A 21,352-nucleotide genomic window follows, 5' to 3' on the forward strand; every position below is an offset into this window, starting at 1 on the left:
GCCTAAATAGGCCCAGCAGCCAATCATTGGCCAGGAAGCCGGGGAGGGACCACCCCCCCAGGCCTCCTGGCCAATCCAGAGCCGCAGCTCCGGCGCGCGGCCAATTGGGGCTACCTCTGCCCCCTGAAAGGGAGGCTGGGACTTGTAGTCCCAGCCCAGAAGTACCGTGGTGGTGCAGCACCTTGGCTTCCACTCCCAGGGGAGCCAGGGAGTTGAAGTCTGGGCCCCATGTGGCCTAGGAGCGCCACGGCCGACGCCAGCCACCTGCTCGCTGCCGACCGGAGCCCAGCAGGGCCTGGAGCCTGTGGGCGAGCGGGCGACCCGGGGTGGGGGTGCAGGGAGCTGCAGCCACTCCCAACCTCCCCCACAGCAACGGGACCAGCTCAGTGAGTCAGGTGGTCCTATTTAATGAATTTTAATATTTTAAATAATTAATGTTTTAACTTCATCAATTGTTTACTTGCTTTATAAATCTTATATTTACACTTGTATTGATGCTTTGTTATTGTTTTCAATTTTTATTGTTTTAAATACATTGTTAGCCACGTTGAGGCAGAATATAAATGAAAAAGAAGAGGATGAGGATGTTCAGGTCCTAATGCAAGCCAGAACCTGGAAATTAGAGTTATTGTTACAATCCCAGTCTCCAAGGGTGGCAACAGTTATAGCTCGCTTTCTTTTTATTCAACAGAAATGGCAAAAGTTACTTTTAGCCACTTTTTAAAAATATCAGAATATTACAAGCTGTTGGTGTATTGGGCAAAACACATTTAAGTCTTTGAGTCATATACTCCAACCATGACAATTATACTACAAAAGAAGTGATTTCGTATGATGTTACAAACCTATTGCAAAAAAGGAATTAATTACAAGTGACTCATTACTGATAAGAGTTATTTTCAGATAGTATCTTCCTAGAGGTGATGTTTGTTTTCTTGTTTAATCTGACTTTATCAATCCCATGCTAAAGGACCTTTGTGTTACGCCTCTGTATGTTTCCTCATGGCTAAGTAGCATGATCCTGTACATACTTACTCCAAAGTAAAGCTGCTTTTAATGGGTGTTATTTCTAGTTGAATGTTCACATAGGGCTGCAGCCTTTAGTTGTGTCAAATTGTCCTTGTTGCAGTGAGCTGTCTGCTGTCTCCCAGGAGATTTGGCTATACATGCATCTGCATACATAAACCCCATCAGCCAAAATGCCACCTCACGTTCTTTGTCTGCAGTCCCATCTGACACCAGCTGCTACCAATTCTCTGAAATTCCTTTGCTGTGTTTTTGTCTGGTCTCTACATTGCTAACCTACTTCAGAAGTCCAGTGGAGGGCAATGACACCTCTCTCCATCTTTCTGTGTTTATGTGTGTAAGTGTAAGAGAGGGAGAAAGAGAGAGAAAATAACCACAGTACAACATCATATTGAAGAGAAGGGTTGTTTTGAAAGGAAGGCAGGGTGGGTGATTCTGTCTTGGTTCAAACCATGTCTGCTGCATCCCTTTCAGCCTGTGCTATTTTTTCTTTGGCCTTACATTTTGGTGCTTGTGTTGTTTTGGGGATAAATGAATGAGATTAAATATATTTAATAATATATACTTTTCAAAAATAGCAGCTCCTTTGTGGGAGGGTGGTAGTTTTCTAGATTACACCAGTTGGGGAGACAGGGGTAGGACAAAACTCTTTCCTCCCTGCTGTGGTCCTAGTACAAACTCCTCCTCTGAAGCTGCTATTTTTCCTTGGTAGAAATTCTGCATTGTTGCCAGATGAAATTTGCTTCATCTCCCACTGAAAAAAAAAACCAAAAACAAAGACTTGTTAGTTTCTAGCTATTTCACCAAGCAATCCAGAGGAGGGCGACCAAAATGGTGAAGCATCTGGAAATCATAGGTGAGACTTAGGAAGCTGTGAATGTGTAGCCTGGAGAAGAAATGGTTAAAGAAGTGATATGATAGCCTGTTTAAGTAGTTGAAGGGGTGTCATACTGAGGCTGGAGCAAGCTTGTTTTCTGCTGCTCCAGAGAATAGGATCCGGAACAATGGATGCAAGCTATAGAAAAAGAGATGCCACCTCAACATTAGGAAGTAATGACAGTAAGAGCTGTTCGACAGTGGAACACACTTCCTCGGAGAGTGGTGGAGTCTCCTTCTTTTGAGGTCTTTAAACAGAAGCTGGGTGGCAATCTATTGGGCATACTTTGATTCTGTGTTCCTGCATGGCAGGGGTTGGACTGGATGGCCTTTGTGGTCTCTTCCAACTCTATGGTTCCATGATTTTATATTTACTCAGGATTATGTCCCCCTGTTTTCAGTGTCCCCTATTCATTTGTGAATGTGTTTAGGATTGCAACCTTAAGAGATACAAAACTATAACATATTCTATGAATGTACCTTTGAAATGAAGAGTTCTACCTCTTGAGCTTTGATGTTTTGTTTTGTTCTTAAATAAAGTTTCTTGTAACATTACAGATTTGCAGCTACAGTTGTGCTAATATTACTGCAAAACACATTTTTATTTCCCAGTTATCTTTTACCATTCTTGCACACAGGTTTCCCAAGTTTCTTCATATTGATCCCCATTATGGATGCATACATATATACATACATACATACTCAGCTGTAGAGTTAAAGTAATGCATGTTCTGTTTAGAACTTGCTTTGTTTAGAACGTTTTGTAGTTGTAGTATCAAAAATAACTTTCCCACTTCTGGTTCAGTTTTCCTGCAATATTCACTTCCTCCAAAATGAAAGATCAGTCTGAATTTTCATTTCTTTTCATTTTTGACAAGAAAGTTCCAAAATCTACATTTTTCACAAACTTAGTGGAAAGAAGTTGATTTAAAAAAAAAAAGCAACAGCATTGTACTAAGCAAAAGGAGACAGTGCTTATTTCTCTTAAATTTAGCTTTAAAACTCTATGTGCACAGCCATGTTTATGGACTGAATCTGAGTTTTTTCTTGACAGATTCCATTTTTCCTGACTCACTCCTCATCTCTTGACAGCTGCCCAAGAGACAGGTACAAACATGATACTCTCCATACCTGATAGTAGCCGAGACTACTGGATTTGGCTGGTGCTAGATCCTGGAAAAGTTACTTCTTTGGATCACAACCCAGGAATATTCTGGGAATCTATAGTCCCATAAAGCAAGAAATTTTAGATAATACAAATGCTTTTGAATTGTATTTATATCACTTTGGACTCCATTTTCCCTGAATTTGTTCATTTCTTTATAAACGGGATGGAAAAAACATGATTTAAAAAAAAAAGCAGATGTGAAAGAAAGCAAAACCGACAGGCTTGTCCATCTCTATCCAAAACAGATGTTTATGCTGTCAGTACTGATGGCACCAGTCACTTGTGGGAGAGTGACTGATTCCAGGCCCACCTTCCTCCCAAACAGGTGATCATTGTTGTCAGAGCTGATAGCACTACCCATCTGTTTAGTAAGAGAGAAAATCCTCTCATGGAACCTTGAGCTTGCAGCAAACAGCAGCATGTAAAGATTTCCTGAATGTCGGCCTGGTGCAATTTCTACATTTCTACCATCTGCATCTTCCTGCCTGTGTCCTTCATGCTCATCATTCAGCTGCTCCAATGAGGCACTTGCTTTAATAACAAGATGCTAAAAAGTGTCTCCTGAGGTAAATCCCAGCTTTGTTGAGAACCAAGGCATGCTATGCATTCTTGTCAAAGAAACACTTTCCTATATCAGTGTTATTTGTTTTCCTTTGCTACCCCAGAAATCTTGGTACAGTTAAATAACCTCTTCTGCACAGAAATGGTGCCACTCCATAGGAACATGTTCTAACAGCCTCTGTGTTCTGCAAATAAATATTTGAGATTGTCACTAGAAAATCTTGCATTTTATATGCACAGGGGTTATTCTGCCTTCTAAGAGTTTGTGCTGATCATCAACCTGTTGAGCACAAAAACCTTCTCATCCCATCATACCAGCATCAGATGTACATCATGCAAACAAAAGAATCCCCTCTGATTTTATGATCCACAGAATTTTAATTTTCATTGCTTGGATTCGTCCTCCTCCACTCAGCATTTGCCGTTTGCCGAAAACAAATTAATTTCTAGTTTAGTTGATTAAATAGGCAGGAGAATTTACAATTGATACAAGATGTGCTTAGGAGAAAAAAATGCTTCCCCTTTCAGCCACTTATTGCAGTAATGCTTTAAACTTCAAATGGACAAAGGTTCAGGGTTGCTTTTCTTTTTTAAAATAAAGAATGAATGCATCCAGGGGGAGCTAGGGAGTAACAGATAGTCTACTTTTAAAGATGAATAAGGGAAAATGGGATATAGATAAGAGTGAGCAAAATTAGCAGTTTTGATTCGTATTCAATTCTTCCTCAATATACCAGATTTTTAAAATATCTACAAAAGCTGGTCAGACATTCTCAGAGTGGCAGAGAGCTTGCCAAGGTCACTGCCAAGGACAAAGGAATCAATTAGTATGCAGATCAGAACCAAGGAGTTCAAAGGTATTGTTCAGATTCAATCACATTAGCCAGGCCAGTAATGAACAAATGGCATGACCTTAATCATGGAGTCTAAGCCACTCCTTGGGAAAAAAAAAATGTGTGTGAGAGAGAGAGAATGAGAAAAAAAGAGGCACAGAGAGAGAGAGAGAGTTGGGTAGAGAGAGAGAAAAGAGGGGCTGGTAGAGACAGTGTAAACATTGTTTAGAAAAAATTAGCCTTAAAAAAAAAGCCAAACTCAAACAAGCAAAAAAGCCCCCTATTTTATGCTCTTTCTTTTTCTCAGAGTTCTGGTGTCTGAAGTTCACTGTGGAACTTAAAGAGCATCTCAGTGATTCAGGTGAATTTTTTTTTAAATGGTTATGCACAACCGTTTGGTAATAAAAGGATTTTTGTAAGGCGCATACATGGCTAGCTAACCTCTTCTGTCCTGCGATTGCATTTTCTCCCTCTCTTTGTCAGTGCTGCTGGTTTCCTTAATTTAAACACTGAGAGAGCATTTGCTCATCCTTTCCCCCACCTTCTTGGGGTTTCTTCTGGCTTTGTGTCTCACTCTTCGCTTTCTCAGAGGTATGACTGGTTATCCTGCATAGCATTCTGTAAATACAGTTATGAATAGAGTGAATGAGTGTTCATACAAGAGGGTTATGAACACTCTTGAGTTACAAAATTACTTGCCAGGTTTCTTCAGCACAGTTATATGCGTGAATGTGTGTGTGTGCTTAAAAATATATATATACACTACTATAAGGGGTGGGCAGGAAGGTGAATTTAATTTTTATTGCTGCATGATTGCCCTCATAGGTGTTGGCAGCAAGAGCTGAGCAGTTAATACTGTCCTGAATTTTCAACTCTAGCCAAGGCCAGAATATGCTGATTTTTGTACAGCTATGATAGATTTTTTTTCCTCATGTGTACATACAATTATGTTTTTCTGTATTTAATGTTACTCCTCCATACATACTCATGGGTATGAGAAAATGTGTATCAATATTTTGCATTACAATTCTTTACTGCCTATCAAAAGAATAAGTGACACCTTTCCCTAACAGAACAGGTCAGAAGTGTAAAGGGTTCTGTTAAACTAGACAATAACTAGTAAGTTTCCCTATGTTTCTAGCTAACATTATGCCAACAATTACTTCTCCACAATCAATTATCAAGTGAAGCTGCAGGCATCATTGCAAAGAAAGTCTGCAGAAAATGTGTGGTTTTTGTATTGTCAATGGAACAGGACACATGACTGAGCAGCTTAGGCTCTGTGTGAGTGTGTTTAAAAAACATACATACATACATACATTTCCTCCCCCTGCTTTTTGTACTCACTCTGTCTTACTAAATGTGTGGTGCAAAAGAAAAAAGGTATTCTAAAATAGCAGGTTCATGAACACTGGATGAGAAACTGTGGTCCTGATGTCCACTGACAAATATGGAGTCAATATTTCAGTCTTTGGGCTTGGATTATCCTGTACATAAAAGATGCTACATCCACGAGGAGGATTATCTCTTAAAAAGGGGGGGAGGGAATGAGATTCAAAGGTCTCTATGGAGAACAAAAAAGTTAACTTGTTATTAATATAAAGACATGTAATTTCCTCTTTCCCATAGGTGAAAAAGATTTCTTTTTAAATCTGTTTCTTATATTTGATTCAAGGGATTCCCTTCTCAAACCTTGAAATACTTCTGAATACAAACCAAAGATTTGCTGTAAATAACAGCAGCAACAACAACAACGTGAGACATGTACCGCACCAAAAAGAAGGTTACAATCTCCAAAAGGAAATTCATAAACCGATTAAGTATCTTACAAGAAGAATACTGGGTAAGATTTTCTTTTAATGTCAACATACAGCATGCATACTGGGTTGTCATACAATTATTCACCTAGTCAATAGGTCTTTTTTGATCATATTAAGATGATGCTTCAGCTGAATTTCAGAGGGAAGCAGGGATCTTCTTTCTCTTCTCTTACACACACACACTCTCACATACAATTTACTCCCACCCTCACCAACAAGGTCATCTCTTCTTCTTGTTCTTTTCTTTTTTTTTAAAAAAAATTGAGGACTAGAAGTTCCTAGTACAAGATTAAGTTCTAACTGCGTTATAAAACTAAGTGCTTTTCTCTATAATAAAAGGTGTTTAAAAGGTTCGCTACAGCTTTAAACAGAATTACAATTTACTTCTTTTCAAGTGTCCAGGCCATAAATTCTTCTCAATTCCCTCTCTCTCTCCTTGTCGGAATTAATGAGATCAGATTTGATCAGGGCAGTGATGTGTTCAGAGCCAAATCACACAACAGCGCGCGTGCGGTAATGGAATTTGCATCTAATGCATACATAAATCAAACATCTTTCTGGACATTTTCATATGCATAATGTCATTTCATCCAGTTCTCTCTGTGCAAAGGGGGGGGGGGGGGAGAGGGAGATCTCTCTCTCTCTTCTCTCTCTCTCTCTTTCTCTCTCTGAGAGAATGACTTTCTTTAATGCTTTCATTTTATTTTCGCTGACTACAATTCCAGAGAATGCGCTCGGTTGGAGAATCTTTCGGGGCGCGGTTGACAGTTCCTTTTCCAAGAGGGGTCCTTCACATTTATCATGCCTCTTCCTTGGGGGCTTTGTTATGCAAATGTGGCTGAAATTGATAATTCCAAAGTGCTTCATTTCGGGTTCCTTGGCGGTTGGAGATGGTAGATAAAAAGAAACTGACAAGACACACTGATTGCCCTCAATGCTTGTAACTCTCTTGCTAACAAGGCTCGATATTGTTAAAAATTCCTATTGTTATCAGGGTGGCAGTTCCATTATGCAGACCTTGCAAATTTCTGATTTGAATATTAACCCTTTAATCTCCCACTTCCCCTCCCCCAACTCCAAAATCAGTTGCTCCATATATATATATATATATATATATACATACACATACACACACACACATACATACACGTGTCTTTCTGTTTCTGTTTGTGAGACAGAAAGACAGACATAAAAACTTTAAGTGAATTTATGCAATGGTTGTTATTATTATTATTACTATTATTTCTGCAATATATTAATTCTTTCCTTTAGCCCCATATTTTGTAGCCGAATGGTTAAAAGAGAGAGAAAGAGTAATAATAAAAAGAGCTAAACATCTAAGGAATACAAGTCTATAGCACCCTATTGAAAATCTTCTCTAGTAGAGTTGCTACAGGGTTTGGGGTATGGAACAAAGTTGCCATAGAAAGATAGATATGGTACGAAATAAATACATAGATAAGTACCTCAATATCTTTAAATAGTTCCACTGCAGAGTGCGGTGGTACAGATGGAAAGCTTCAGTTGTGGCTTAAAGCTGGTGTGTATTTGCTCTTTTGCTCTCTAATTTGTAATAAGCTGAAGAAAAAGCAATGCCACATATTCACAACATAATTAATATTTACCTGCCTCTCTTTCTGATCCTGGAGACATTTTTTTCTTTTCTTTTTTTAGGTAAACAGTGTATTCAGTAGCACAATGTAAGACTTGAAACTGGCAGGTAAGCAACTATGGCAGTTGTTTGCTGAATGAAAGTCAATTGACAAGGAATGAATTGTTACCTCCCTTCCCTTTATCCTTCTTTCCTTCCTTCATTCCTAATAATCTGGTAGGAAAGTTTTTTTCTAATTTCAGTGGCACTTGCCACACTAGTACATTATGATAAGTTTTTGTGAAATCTCCTTTAGAGTGCAGCCCAGTTCTGTACATGATATCAGTGGCATAATACTATCCTTAACTGGTACTGGTTTTATACATGATCAGGTCCTACTTACCCAATGCAGTAAAGTACAATATGTTATTCAGTGCATATTTGACAGCGGGAAGATGTACCAATAGTTCGTTGCTGAGAATGATTTGCTGGAGTTAAAACAAAAAACAAAAAAGGGAGGGAAATCAAGTTGAGAACTGGAAAAAAACACTCTAAAATTGTTAAGAGATTGTTGTTTTTTTTACTGGTATGTATCAGAAGCTAAAGAAAACCCCCTCCTTTCTGTTTGTAAACATGTGCCTTTGCGATCGCATTGGCTAATTTTGATTCATCTACTCATCTCCTTTTCAGGAAAAGCAAAACAGAGAAATGCAATGGCTGTGGTTAGCATTGCCATGCATTATTATCAATGCTGGAGAGGTTTATTGAGAGGCTGTAAAAATAAAAATAAGAGAGAGAAAAGAGAAATATCATTACTAACATATATCTAGTAACTACAGTTGCTTAACCTCTCGGTGCCTTTATCAGGGTGATGTAGCCACAGTGATCTCTTGTCAAAAGAACATCAAAGTTTTCCACTGTCTTCATTCAGTGGTAGCTAAATTACAGTAAATAAAATAACACTTGCTTTACAGCCTTTCTTGTCCTTATCAGGGAAACCTCTTGTGAAACTGGAGCAACTCTTTGGGATCTTAAGAGGTCAGATCCCCCCCCCCCCCCGCTTCATTCCTAGGTATATTGGTAAATGAAACCTTTTTCAAAATGCCCACTGTACATTAGCTCCATTTTTCATGTCTATTTTTTTGCCTTCAATTATTTGAAACAGCCTGTTAATTTTTAATGCTTTTGTACCCTCATTCCGCTGCTGTAAAGGATACCTGTCTCCCTCCTCCCCCCTCCAACCCGGCAACCACCTTTTCTTTAGTTCAGAAATAGATTCCGCTAAAACTGTTTGCTGAAAATCCATCATTTGGTTCTATCATTTATCCTGTCCATTAGACTCACCACTGTTGGTGCATTTTCTCATTGATTTACATATTTCTGTCAAGTACTGTTATTTATGCTCCGTGATATTAACATCGCTACTTGTACCATTAAGATCATTAGCAGTGCTAGCTAGACCCAGCAATTCAGCTAGTAATAGGAGTTAGTAGGTCTCGCCTGCACAAGGATTATGTTATGGCATCACTCTGTAGTTAATCAAACTGAGTTTTAGTGTCAATAACCATTTAAATGAAATCATCCTAACCACTTTGCCAAAAGGGATCAAATGCCACATTTGACTCCCCCCTCCTTCCACAAAGTTCCTTTTATTCCTTTCCAATAAAAGAAATATCTTAAATCTTGGCAATACAAAAATGTTCTATTTACAGCTAGCCAAAGTATTATTACAAATGGAGGGCTTTTTTTCACCCTCTCCCCTCCGCTTCCCACTCAGAGTTTCCTTCATGGACAACATCCGCATCTCCCATTTGTAGCATTTTCAGAAAATATGTTAATAGGATGTTTTTATTTCTTTTTCAAAAAAGTGTCATAATCTCAGCCATACTTCGCATTGATAAGCCAATTTAAGAGAAATGTGTAGGAGCAAATGTATGGATTCATACAATAAAGGAAACCAACAGTGTGGAATTGATTGCACAAGTCGTTATATTTTGATAAGAGCAAGAAGAGGGATCATTTAGAAGAATAAAACTGAAATATTCTTATATGGTCAAGGATTCAGACTGAGGAACTATAGATTTTTTTTTCTTTTTAATGTTGACAGATGTTCAATGTCAACAGCATGCCATTAAATTGTACCAAATGTTTGTTTGGTACGTAAGTGCAACAAGGAGTCATTTCTTCAATTATACAGCACTCTCATGATTATAGCAGCTCTTGCATGATTTTCTCTGCCACGTCTTTCCTGAATTATACATTTATGTAAACTGTAAGCAAGGTAGATTTGAATGTATAACTCCACTCTTTCAGTTTTCCCACAGTGATGTTCCACTTTTATTTTAAAACACATAAACAATATAGGATCATTACATTATATTATACTTGCTTGATTATTTTTTTAGAAAACACCAAATTACAATTTAGCTATTGGAATGCATTCTCTATATATGACTATTTACTTCCAAAACAGTACTTTGATAAAACTGTATTTATTGTTGAAAAAAGATTCAGATATAAGGAAAAAGGGGACAAGCATTGCACTGGCTGCTGGTAAAATTAGAAGCCGCTTAGGAAAGATGGGAGTTGTAATCCAACCCATTGGGAATGTCAGGAGACCAAAGAGGCTGTACATGTTTCCAGTTGGTGGTGCCAAGAAGTTTTGAATCTTTATGCAGCTCCTTGTGTGGTGAACCACTGAATGACGCATGGCAGGCTTCTCTGAAAAGTGCTTTTCAGGATTCACTTCTACTACTCAGGCTGGTCAGAAAGAGTTCAGCCTTCTTTCTAAATTCTCCTGTTTTCCTTTTCCTTACTTATTCTTGGCCTTGCTTTCCAGCTTATTCTCATTGTTTGCTTTCTACTGTCCCACAGCTTTTGATTTCTGACCCACAGCACACTAGTGTGTGTAATGGTTAGAGCATGGGACTAGGATATATGACAAAGCTGTCAACTCCCTGCATGACTAAACCAGAGAACCTGTCCTGCATTACTGGGTTATATCTCAGCAATGCCAGTGTGGCATAGTGGTTTGAGTGTTGGATTATGACCCTGTAGATCAGGGTTGAATTCCCCATTCAGACGGAAACCCACTGGGTGACCTCAGGTGAGTAATACACTCTCAGCCAAAGAAAACACAGTGATTGTTTTACTTTAGAGTCTCAATAAGTCAGAAACAACTTGAAGGCACACAACATCAACAACAACATGCCCTGTAGTACTGGTTCTCAGCTTCAAAACCATTAACAAGTTGGAACTGGGATAGTTTTTAAAACTTTCTTTTAGAAAATTGTCTTTCTGTATGACTCTGCCTATCCACTTCGGTCATCTGGAGATGTTTTTTGTGTCGTTGGAAATGTGGAAATGTCTGTCCTGGGAAAATCTCTCTGATGCTTCTCAAATCATTTTCCAGTGCTAACTGAAAACTGTTTTGTTTCTAGCTGATCCATTTGATTCTAAGAACCCCATCGTTTATCTGGGTCTTGATGTGCTTTTATTTTATTTCATCTGTTGTCTCTGTATTGTTTTAATTTATTTTAAGCAATGCCAGTGTTTTCTTTTGCTGGTTATATTGGCAAATAAAATAACATATAATGGAAAGGTAGGATACAGCATCACTAAAGGCTGGAATCCTCCTATTGAGACGTTATGAATGCATAATCTAGAATGACACATTTGTAACTGTTTGATATTCACAATCCCTATTTATTCCCTAGTTTAGGAGACATGTGGCTACTATAGTTAATGAGGCAAGCCCCAGTTAAGAAGGGGCAGCCACTGCAATAAATGAGAGTCGATTCTCCTTTTGCTCACAAAGAAGTTGACTGATGTTCCCACCAACCATCCTTGCACAAGTGATCTCCAGTGTAAGGGGGAATTGCAACAGTGACCTCGCCTCTGTCTGTTGCAACAGAGATCAGTCATGGGACGGAGTGGGAACATCAGTCAACCACTTCCTGAGTGACAGGACAACAGATCCCTGTTGATCATAGCGATTGCTTTCTGATAAGTGGGAATTGTGGGTGGATCAGGCTAGGGATCATTGTATAACCATATAATTACAGTGGTTACTTGTTTGTAAGTCCCCAGTAGGATTTCAGCCTCAATATGAGATGAAAAATATACTCCATTGAAGCGATGCAATACCCTCCATGAATGGATACCATAGTAGGGCTAGGTCACAGAAAAATCTTAAAGCATTGACCATACTCTTCAGCTGAAAAAGCGTCCAAAGTGGATTTCAAAGATAAGAATCAGGGAGGTATCATGAGATAGTATGGCATGTTCTGAACAGCATCAGTTTTTGTAATTGTGCTATTCTGAAGCTGTTTATGATGATTTCATACAGAGGTTTTCTCAGTCTATTTGGAATTTCTCCAAGAGCACCTTTCACAAATGGAATCACTCTTTTCTTTTCCTCAGAATGCAAAGAGATCTAGTAGTACCTTTGGTCTAATCTATACTGCAGAAATAAGGCAGTTTGACACTCCTTTACCTGTCATGGCTCCATGCTATGGAATCCTGGGATTTTTAGTTTCTTGTGGCATAATAAATAAATAAATAAAAGTTTTATTTCTATACCGCCCTTCTTGCAATCAGGGCAGTGTACAACATTGTGCAAACATTATACAAAACATATCACATACAATAAAAAACTTTACAATTAAAAAATCACATTAAAACCAATTCTGGCCAGCTTGCCACTGCTGTCAGAGGGGGGGAAGACTAACTGGAGCCTGTGTCTGGGAATGCTAACTTGAACAAGAAGGTCTTTAATCCCTTCTTGAACTGGGCCAGGGAGGCGGCCGAGCGGAGCTCTACGGGCAGCGAGTTCCAGAGAGTCGGGGCCGAGGTGGTGAAGGTCCTCCTAGATGTGGAGGCCAATCTTGCCCCTGGGACTCTCAATAGTTGCATCAGAGCCCTTTGACAGAGAAGGCTACAAATCCCAGAATTTCATAGCATTGAGCCATGACAATTAAAGTGGTCTCAAATGGCATTATTTCTGCAGTGCAGATTAAATCTTTGAGAATAAGTGAAGGCTGGAACAGAAAGCCCCCAAAAGCCCACTTCTGGATCTCACTGGCATGTGGTGTTTAGATGCCGTGCATCCTGATGATGCTGGGAAGCTGATTTGAAGCTGGCTGCCCAGGTGTAGGTGGCTTCATGACACCCCAGGGGCATGACGTTTACACACTGCACACCACCAGAGTGTAATGAAGCTGTCATGAGGCCGTGGAGGGATGGGAAAAGCCGGCTTTTCTCCATCAAAAAAAAGGAGCTGATCTTTGCTGCTCCTTTTTCGACTGGCTTCAAGGTGGATTGGGGGTCATGAAGTGTGGTTGTCACAGCCCCAATCCATTTTTAGAAGAGGTGGCTTCAAGCTGTTTCGCCCCTGAGCAAAAAAGCTGTAGCATTAGCTTTCATAGACTAGTTTACCTCCTCAGATGCATGGAGAAAAGGAAGCAGACTAGTCTTCAAAGGCTAATGTTACAACATATTGCACTCAGTTAGTGTCAAAAGTGCTACAAGATCCCTTTGCATACTGATATTCCAGATTAACACAGCTATATCTCTGCATTTGTTTCCCATGGGCAATGCATCTCAATTTGGAAGTCCTGATATTTCACAATCCTTTCCTTCCCTTTGTCTTCAATTATTCTGTCCTGGATAGCCATGTCTATCATCATCATCATCATCATCATCATCATCTCAGCCTTCTCCTCCTCCCCCTCCTTCATGATAATAATAACATTTACATCCCCCCCAAGGTTCAAGGCAGGATATACAAACTTTCTCTGCAGTTTTATCCTTATAAATACATTGTGAAGTTTATATGTTGCTTTTCTCACAACAGAGGCAGTTTACAACATAGGTTAAAAGGGAATACAGATAAATTCAACTGTAGTGTTTAAAAATATTAAAATGTTAATTCAGCTATCATATTAAAACAATGATGAATTAAAAATTGTTGAAAAACCTTTAAAATGAAAAAAGTGCAGCACCCTTCATTAAAAAGAAAAGAATAGAAGAAGGTTACTGCATTAAGCAAAAAGGAAAGCATATCTAAATAAGGGCGTCTTTGCCTGCTGTTGGAAGGAGTTCCATAGTCTGGAAGCAGCAGCTGAGGTGGTTATCTGGATGCCTGCCTGGGGTCAGTAATGGTCTGGATGAGCGAAAACAAACTCAAGCTGAATCCAGAGAAAACAGAGGTACTCGCGATAGGTACCCCAAGTCCAAACAGAGAAATTTGTCATCCAGTCCTGGACGGGGTCACACTTCCCCTAAAGGACAAAGTTTGTAGTTTGGGAGTACTCTTGGACTCATCCCTACAGTTATCATCCCAGGTGGATGCGATAGCCAAGAGTGCTTGGTACCAGCTTCGGCTGATACACCAGCTATGTCCCTGTCTGGACCGAAAGGACCTTGAAACAGTAGTACATGCATTGGTAACCTCTCGTTTGGATTTCTGTAATGCGCTCTACATGGGGCTACCTTTGTACCAAGTCCGGAAGCTTCAGTTAGTCCAAAATGCCGCAGCCAGACTGGTCACTGGATCTTCAAGGCAAGATCACATAACGCCGGTATTAAAATCTCTCCACTGGCTGCCAATTAGCTTCCGGGCCCAATACAAAGTGTTGGTCATTACCTTTAAAGCCCTACATGGCTTGGGCCCGAGTTACCTGAAGGAACGCCTCTCCCTACACAATCCGCCCCGCACTCTCAGAACTACAAGGAAGTATCTACTAGAGCTTCCCAGAGTGAGACTAAAATCTACCCACCAAAGATCTTTTTCGGTTATGGCCCCTTCATATTGGAATAATCTCCCAGAGGAGATACGGTGTATCCCTACATTGGAAATGTTTAAGAAGACGCTAAAAACCTACCTTTTTCAATTGACATATCCTCCTAACTCAATATAAAGTATACACCATAGAAATTAAATCAAGACCAAAATATATTATGACTGATATCATATGCTGCTAGATTGATAATGTTTTTATAGATTGTTTTTAACAAATTATTGTTATATTATGATAATCATATTTTAAATTGTAATTATTTATATTGCTCTGTCGTTTTATATTCTGTTGTAATCCCGCTTCAATCTTGGGAGAAGTGGGAAATATAAATAAAACGTAGTAGTAGTAGTTTTGTCCTTTTTCAAGATGATTGTGAGAGTCAGGGGACTGAGAGAAAGCTTGGCCCAAGGCAAGTTTTGTTTGTTCAGTTGGGATAGATGGTCCTCTCATGTCTTCATCCAGTAAATGTTGTGCTGGGGTAGACAAAATCTGACCCTGAGGTTGCTAACAATTGTCTTTTGGAAACCATGACTAGAGTAGTGCTATTGAATTTACTGGATTTACCTACATGTTGATTTACCATTCAAAAGTTGATTCAATGAGCATGGGAACTCTCTTCTATGTCACCATTACTTTTCTAAATAAATAAATAAATAAATAAATAAATACGCCCTATTGCCCCAAGGGCTTATGGAAATCAATTTTGCCACACTGCGGCTGCACTCTGACGTCTCCTCAGCATAATGTAAATATGCCCTGCAGTGTACAGTGAGCCCTTGGTATCCATTGGGGTTTGGTTCCAGGATTTTGATACCAAAATCCATGATGCTCAAGGCCATTTAAAGACAATGGCATAGTAAAATAGTGACCCTTATATAAAATGGCAAAATCAGGGTTTACTTTTTGCATAATATATATTGTTGTATGTGTCACTCCATTTCCACTACTGTGAGCAGAATACATCCATCGCCAAGGAACGAAAGGGTGACTTAAGCATATATATGCCACTGAGAGGATATCAGGCAGTCTGAGACAGAAAGACAGAGAGAGACACAGAATGGGAAATAATTGTTTTAGGTACAGGGTGGGTTTTGCCTAAACTAAAACAACAGCAAAGGATTTGAAGGCACATACAGACACAGGTGGGGTGGGGACAAGTGCAATTTTGCGTGCAGCTTCCAGATGTTGTGTAACTGACCATATCACTCTAAATATACATCTTTCTTTGTTTCTACTCAATTATATTTAAAACACCACACCTCAGAAGGTTTTCAGATCCCAGCTATTTCTGTAGGGTTTACTGCTGCTGATCTTCCTCCTTCCCCAAATCATCCTCTTTTAAATATCATATTCAGTCATGTTATTTAAAACACCACTTGTTGGGTAAACCAGGAATGGGAAGTCTTCCGCTCAAGAAATCAATTTGGCCCATGAGATTTCCCCATCCAGCCCTTAAGCTTCTTCGATGATTATCTGTGATCTGTGATTTTTTTATAAGAAGCTACTTAAAAACTCAGGAAGCTGTTGCATGGAACTAAACTCTGGTCTGCAGCCCAGAAGCTGTTGAATGATTAAACAATATATGATAATTGCCAGGATGGTAATTGTCATCATAAAATGGTTGAATCTAGAGATGTCTGAGTGGGGTTCAGTCACAGGGATATTCTGGAAGTATACTGTGCTCCAAAAGAGCGATTCCTAAGGATAAACCAGAAGAAGTTAAGCACAAACTAACAGGCTTAATCTGTCTCACAGATACTCAAATCTGGTCCATGAATGCTATGATGGAAACCTGTCCCCAAAAGCCTTTCTCCTTCTAATTGGAAGGTAAGTGGGATAGTTGGAATCTCTATCCTATATTTAATCAGTATTTTAAAAAATCTATAGGAATTATATATGTGAGTCTTCCTTGTGCAACTGGAAGCATAATTCTATTAACATAAACAATCTTTGGAGTCAAGCCATACCTTATTGGCTAGAGTACTATTGGTAAGTCCCAACTAGAGTAGACCCACTGAATCAACTTTGAATGATGAGTCAACATGCAGATAAATCCAATAGATTCAGTGGCACTACTCTAGTCATGGCTTAGAACAGACAATTGTTAGCAAACACCAGATCCTTTATGATATTGGAAACTAAACGAAGTCAGCCTTTGTTAGTATCCGGATGGGAGATCGCCAATGAATACCAGATACTGTAGGCCCATGTTGTAAAACCTGTGACACATGTGCCCTCTCTGGCATGTGAAGCCATCTCAGAGGGCATGTGGCAAGGGAGGCCATCCCTCTCCAGGGGCTTTTGGAAGATGCCCCAAATCCTGGCTAAACATCCAGACTTTCCAGCCTCCCCATGGCTGGGAGTGCCCTTTTGCCACAGACTTCTCCCAGGAAGGACGGCAGAAGGACTGCTTCAAGCCACCACTCTCTGATAAGACATGGATCTGGGGGTTTGGGTTGTGTGCCGCCAAGTCCTTTCCAACTTATGGTGACCCTAAGGGGAACGTATCATGGGTTTGTCTTGAAAAGTTTCTCCAGAGGGGCTTTGCCATTGCTTTCCTCTGAGGCTGAGAGAGTGTGACTTGTCCAAGGTCTCCCAGTGCATTTCATGGCCGTGCTGGAATTTGAGCCTTGGTCTCCAGAGTCACATGCTCAAACTGCTGGTTCTTTTTGTTTTTGTTATTCTGATGTTCCTTCTGTGCTTTATTGTGCTTGTTGTTGTTGTGTGCCTCCAAGTCATTTCCAACTCATGGGCCTAGAGCACCCTTTCTGAGTGCTGGTTCCTGGCAACCCTAAGGTGAAACTATCCTGAGGCAAGCTTCATCAGAGGGGGATTTCCATTGCCATCCTCTGAGGCTGATAGAGCATGACGTGTGTGTGGTGCTTTCAAGTCATTTCCGACTTATGGTGACCCTAAGGTGAAACTATCATGGAGTTTTCTTGGCAAGTTTTGTCAGAAGAGGGTTTGCTATTGTTAGCCTGAGATTGAGAGAGTGTGCCTTGGAGTACCCACCCCCGGAAGTCCCATCATGGAAGGTGGGCGTCCCACCTCTGGAAGTCATGTCCCCTGGTACCAGGTGACACCTGGTGTGGGAACACCACTGAGCTTGGCTACGTGGTCTCTAGAAGGTTCACCATCACTGCTGTAGGCTATATTTCAGAGGAAGGAAATGGCAAATAACCTCTATTCCTTGCCTACGAAAACCCTATGAAATGCTCAGGGTCACCATAAGTCAACAGGTGATTTGAAGACACATATACACACACAGCTAACTATTAGCATAGCTAGCAATAGTCATTGACTGTTAATCATAATCATAAATTGTTTAGTGGATTTCATGACCAGCATATCATTACTGCAGTAGGCTTGATCATTCAAGACAGCATTCATCCTGTGATTCTCTGTCTGCACAGAAAATAACTCAATGACTCAAACATGGACAAAGCTGATGTTTGCAGTTGTAACCATCTCTTTTAACTCATGATACATTATCTAAACTAGTCACAGCACTAAAAACAGCTTATCTCACACCTGAAATGGCCTGCAGTTTCATAGTGGCGCTCACCATCCCAACATGTGGAGACAAACTTCTCCAGTTAAGAGGAAGGAGGTCTGTGATATCCCTTCAGGCACAAAGTGTAAAGTTACATAAATGTCCTTGCTTGTTGGCATTTAATTTACCAGTTGCTTCTGTAGTGGAGCCTTGGCAGATTCAGCTTGAATCTGAAAGACAAGCTGTCATCCTGAGAGTCTGCTGCCTACTGCTGAAATTGAGAGGCTTGGCAGATATGCAAACGGTAACTGGGTTTGAGTTGTTTTGATTACAAGTTAAACAGAAAATCATTGGCAGGGCCAATATAAATCTGCAGAGGGGGTTGGCTCTTTTGGCAATAGTTTGCTGAGGCATTTTGATGGCTGTGGCAGTCCTCAGTAGACCTTGAGTGCTTCTCTCAAAGAAGGTCCACCTTTATTGCCCAGTCTCCATATGAACATGTTGTCAGGGACATGAGCAAATCATGTTGAAAAATGCATTCATCCCCAGATTCATGAGCCTAAATTCACTGAGATAACTATAAACTTTGGTAGCAGAAGGGCCATAACACAGTGTTAAAACACATGCTTTGCCTGAAAGAGGTCTTGGGTCTGATCCCTTACATCTCTAGAAAGAATTCTATCACTCATTCTGGAAAGCTTCTGCCAGTCAGTGCCAACAACACAAACCCAGTTGTCTAACTCAGTAGATGATATAGAGATTCAGCCTGCTGACATTCTATTTCAGAACCACTAAGTTCCTATTAAACTTTTTTATGTTTTTATCACACACAGTTTTGTCCTCTGTTGTAAAATGTAAAATTTAAATGCAAATTGTAAATGTAAAACTTTTTTTTTTTTGAAAAAAAAACTTTTCAAGCTACTTTCAAGGACCTACTCTTTCCAAGCTTGGCTTTGCCTCTTTAACATTCATTCTGCAATTTTAAAAGAATAAATGAAGGGAAAGTAAAGGAGGAACCACAATGTAGACATTATTGCCTTATAACTTTAATTTGAATCTGCAGCTGATTTTCCAAGCTGATACGATGAAAGTAAACCAGACAGATGTTAAGTCACCAAACAGGGAATCTTGTCTTCTCTGAACAATTGCTCTTTTGCAACTATCTGCTTTGTCCCAATGTAGTGTGTGTTTTTTTTTTAACAGTGTTCACTTTGACCATAATGATTTTAAGCAGGAGTCACAATAAAGAGTGTGCCTAATTGTTTTTGCCACTGTTCCTTTCAGTGTTGAGACAAATTTCTATCAGGCTGATAATGTACAACAAACATAAATTTATGTATGGAAGTAAGAAAGACTGCAGTATATTATCACATTTAAAATGTTAAAATTTGAAGAACTTAAGTTTCTGGAAAGGATCCAAATGTAAGACATATATTATTCAAGCATCTAGTTCTCCTTCTTGTTTCCCATTTATTAGTTACTTCTTCTCCTTTTTAAGGACAGCCCTGGAAGTAAGCCAAATGTGTTTTTTCAGCATTCAGCATTCTTTCAGGTATGCCTGAAACAACTTTGCTTGATCCAAGCTAGTAACAATTTCTTGACAATTGTGGTAAAGAATACCATCTTCTATTTCTCTTCTGCCTCCATTCTCTCCCTCCATCATTGAGATTCAGAAAACTGAAACTATGAATTGAAGAGAGAAAAAGAGAAGGGTCTCTTTGTCTGGGAGTTCTATCATTCCTATATGTTCTTCGCTCTCTTCTTTGATACTCATAAAATAATATGTGCTTATGGTACTAAACTCTAGCAACAGTACACAAAAGCATACAGTGACATATGATTCAGTGGCACTGATTTCATTTGTTATTATAGGCTCTGTAATATCACAGTGATGAAAAATAATAAGAATTTTTGATATTTTTTTCCCAAGTATAAGGTTCATTCACAATGTTCCTTGTTGCCTCTATTCTTTATCCTGAATACCTGTGTTTTGGATCAAAAATTGACTAAGGAATTTCAAAGCTCTTTCTCATACCTTTTATATGTTTGCTCCTCTGCCTAGCAGGTTGATTGCATTTTTTAGAGACCACTTACAGATGCCAAATCTCTCTGGAAGTGATATACTTTACCACTCTTCTTTCTTACAATGCAAATATTTCTGTGCAATGCAGATCTTATTTTTCCAAATATACAGGATGTTGATATACAGCCAAGAAGAGAAGATGGATTTTTCGATATAATACCATAAGTGCTTAAAAGTTTTTTTTTTCCCCTTCCCCTCGATCTGATTTAACATGGGAAATTGCCAGGTAGATTAATTTTACGGGCTGCTTTTATGGGTGTAACATTTCAAGATGAGAAAGCCATGCTTCTGAATTTTAGTTTTGGCTGATTTCATGGGCATCTTTTTTATTTCTTTAAAGTTAAAATTTAATCCCTCCCAATTCGTTGCTTAGTTTTCTTTCTCATTGTTGAGCAAAGGGGTTCCAACATATGTGCTCTCTCTTTTGTTGGTTTAAAAAACATAACCAATATAAATAAACTGATAACTTTTTAAAAATATAACTACTGTGTCCTGTGCTGAGCATTTGAAAACCATTTTGAGTAATGTACCAGCAACAAACTTTCAGTAAAATTTGTCTTGAATTGCAAAATGTCTTACTTACATTTGTGAAGTGCTCCTTCAGATAGCATCTGCAACACAAAACTTATAGAGGCAGGACTCGCAATTGCAGCTGGGCAGGTGAGGAAGACCCTGTCTTTTCATAATATATTGAGAGCAGCATGCACACTTATACTGTGGATGTCATTAAAAGAAGTGTGTTTAGCTATGTTTCTGTGTTATCCTTAATATGGATTCACAACATGCACCATAGGAGGTGTGTGTGGTGAATGTCTTTGAACAATAGTACACATTTGTGTATTATGCACTTGCTTGTATTTCTGAAACACTCACTAGAATGCATAGCAGCTCCTTATGAAAAGTGGCTTTTATGAAGTTGCTTTTTAAATCTCAGCGCTTCCATCATTTGCTATTTTGTTTTCTTTGACAGTACCACAGGAATCTAGCCTATATTGTGGACTAATCGCATACAAAATTGCTTTTAAAAGAATGAAGTTTTTTTTTAATTCAAAGAGCAGGAGGGGAAAAGAAAGCACCTGGAGAATGAGTCTTTTTTTTTTA

At 39.3% G+C, this 21,352-nt stretch overlaps 1 protein-coding gene and 1 long non-coding RNA gene across 2 annotated transcripts; one reads left to right on the top strand and one right to left on the bottom strand.

The window, feature by feature from the left end:
- Positions 1-1,495: 1,495 nt before the first annotated feature.
- Positions 1,496-20,965, bottom strand: LOC149315100 (uncharacterized). The gene is made up of 3 exons (XR_016281158.1): positions 20,835-20,965; positions 8,279-8,363; positions 1,496-1,780 (listed from the first exon to the last, which is right to left on the bottom strand). It is a non-coding gene; the product is annotated as an uncharacterized LOC149315100 (long non-coding RNA).
- Positions 13,055-14,795, top strand: LOC149315101 (uncharacterized). The gene is made up of 2 exons (XM_089521467.1): positions 13,055-13,189; positions 14,163-14,795. The coding sequence occupies exons 1-2, from the start codon at positions 13,055-13,057 to the stop codon at positions 14,793-14,795; spliced, it is 768 nt and encodes a 255-aa protein (XP_089377593.1).
- Positions 20,966-21,352: the final 387 nt, after the last annotated feature.

The sequence above is a fragment of the Sceloporus occidentalis genome, unplaced genomic scaffold, assembly GCF_023333645.1.
Source record: "Sceloporus occidentalis isolate IW3139 unplaced genomic scaffold, rSceOcc1.0.p SCAF_4, whole genome shotgun sequence".
Classification (NCBI taxonomy): domain Eukaryota; kingdom Metazoa; phylum Chordata; class Lepidosauria; order Squamata; family Phrynosomatidae; genus Sceloporus; species Sceloporus occidentalis.

What these genes read in the sequence shown, in the direction of transcription:
- LOC149315101 (XM_089521467.1), top strand. Translation starts at nt 13,055, where the DNA reads ATGACGTTTACACACTGCACACCACCAGAGTGTAATGAAGCTGTCATG. An exon ending in CTTTTTCGACTGGCTTCAAG is followed by an intron (nt 13,190 to 14,162) that starts GTGGATTGGGGG and finishes CTTCCCCTAAAG; the next exon opens with GACAAAGTTTGTAGTTTGGG.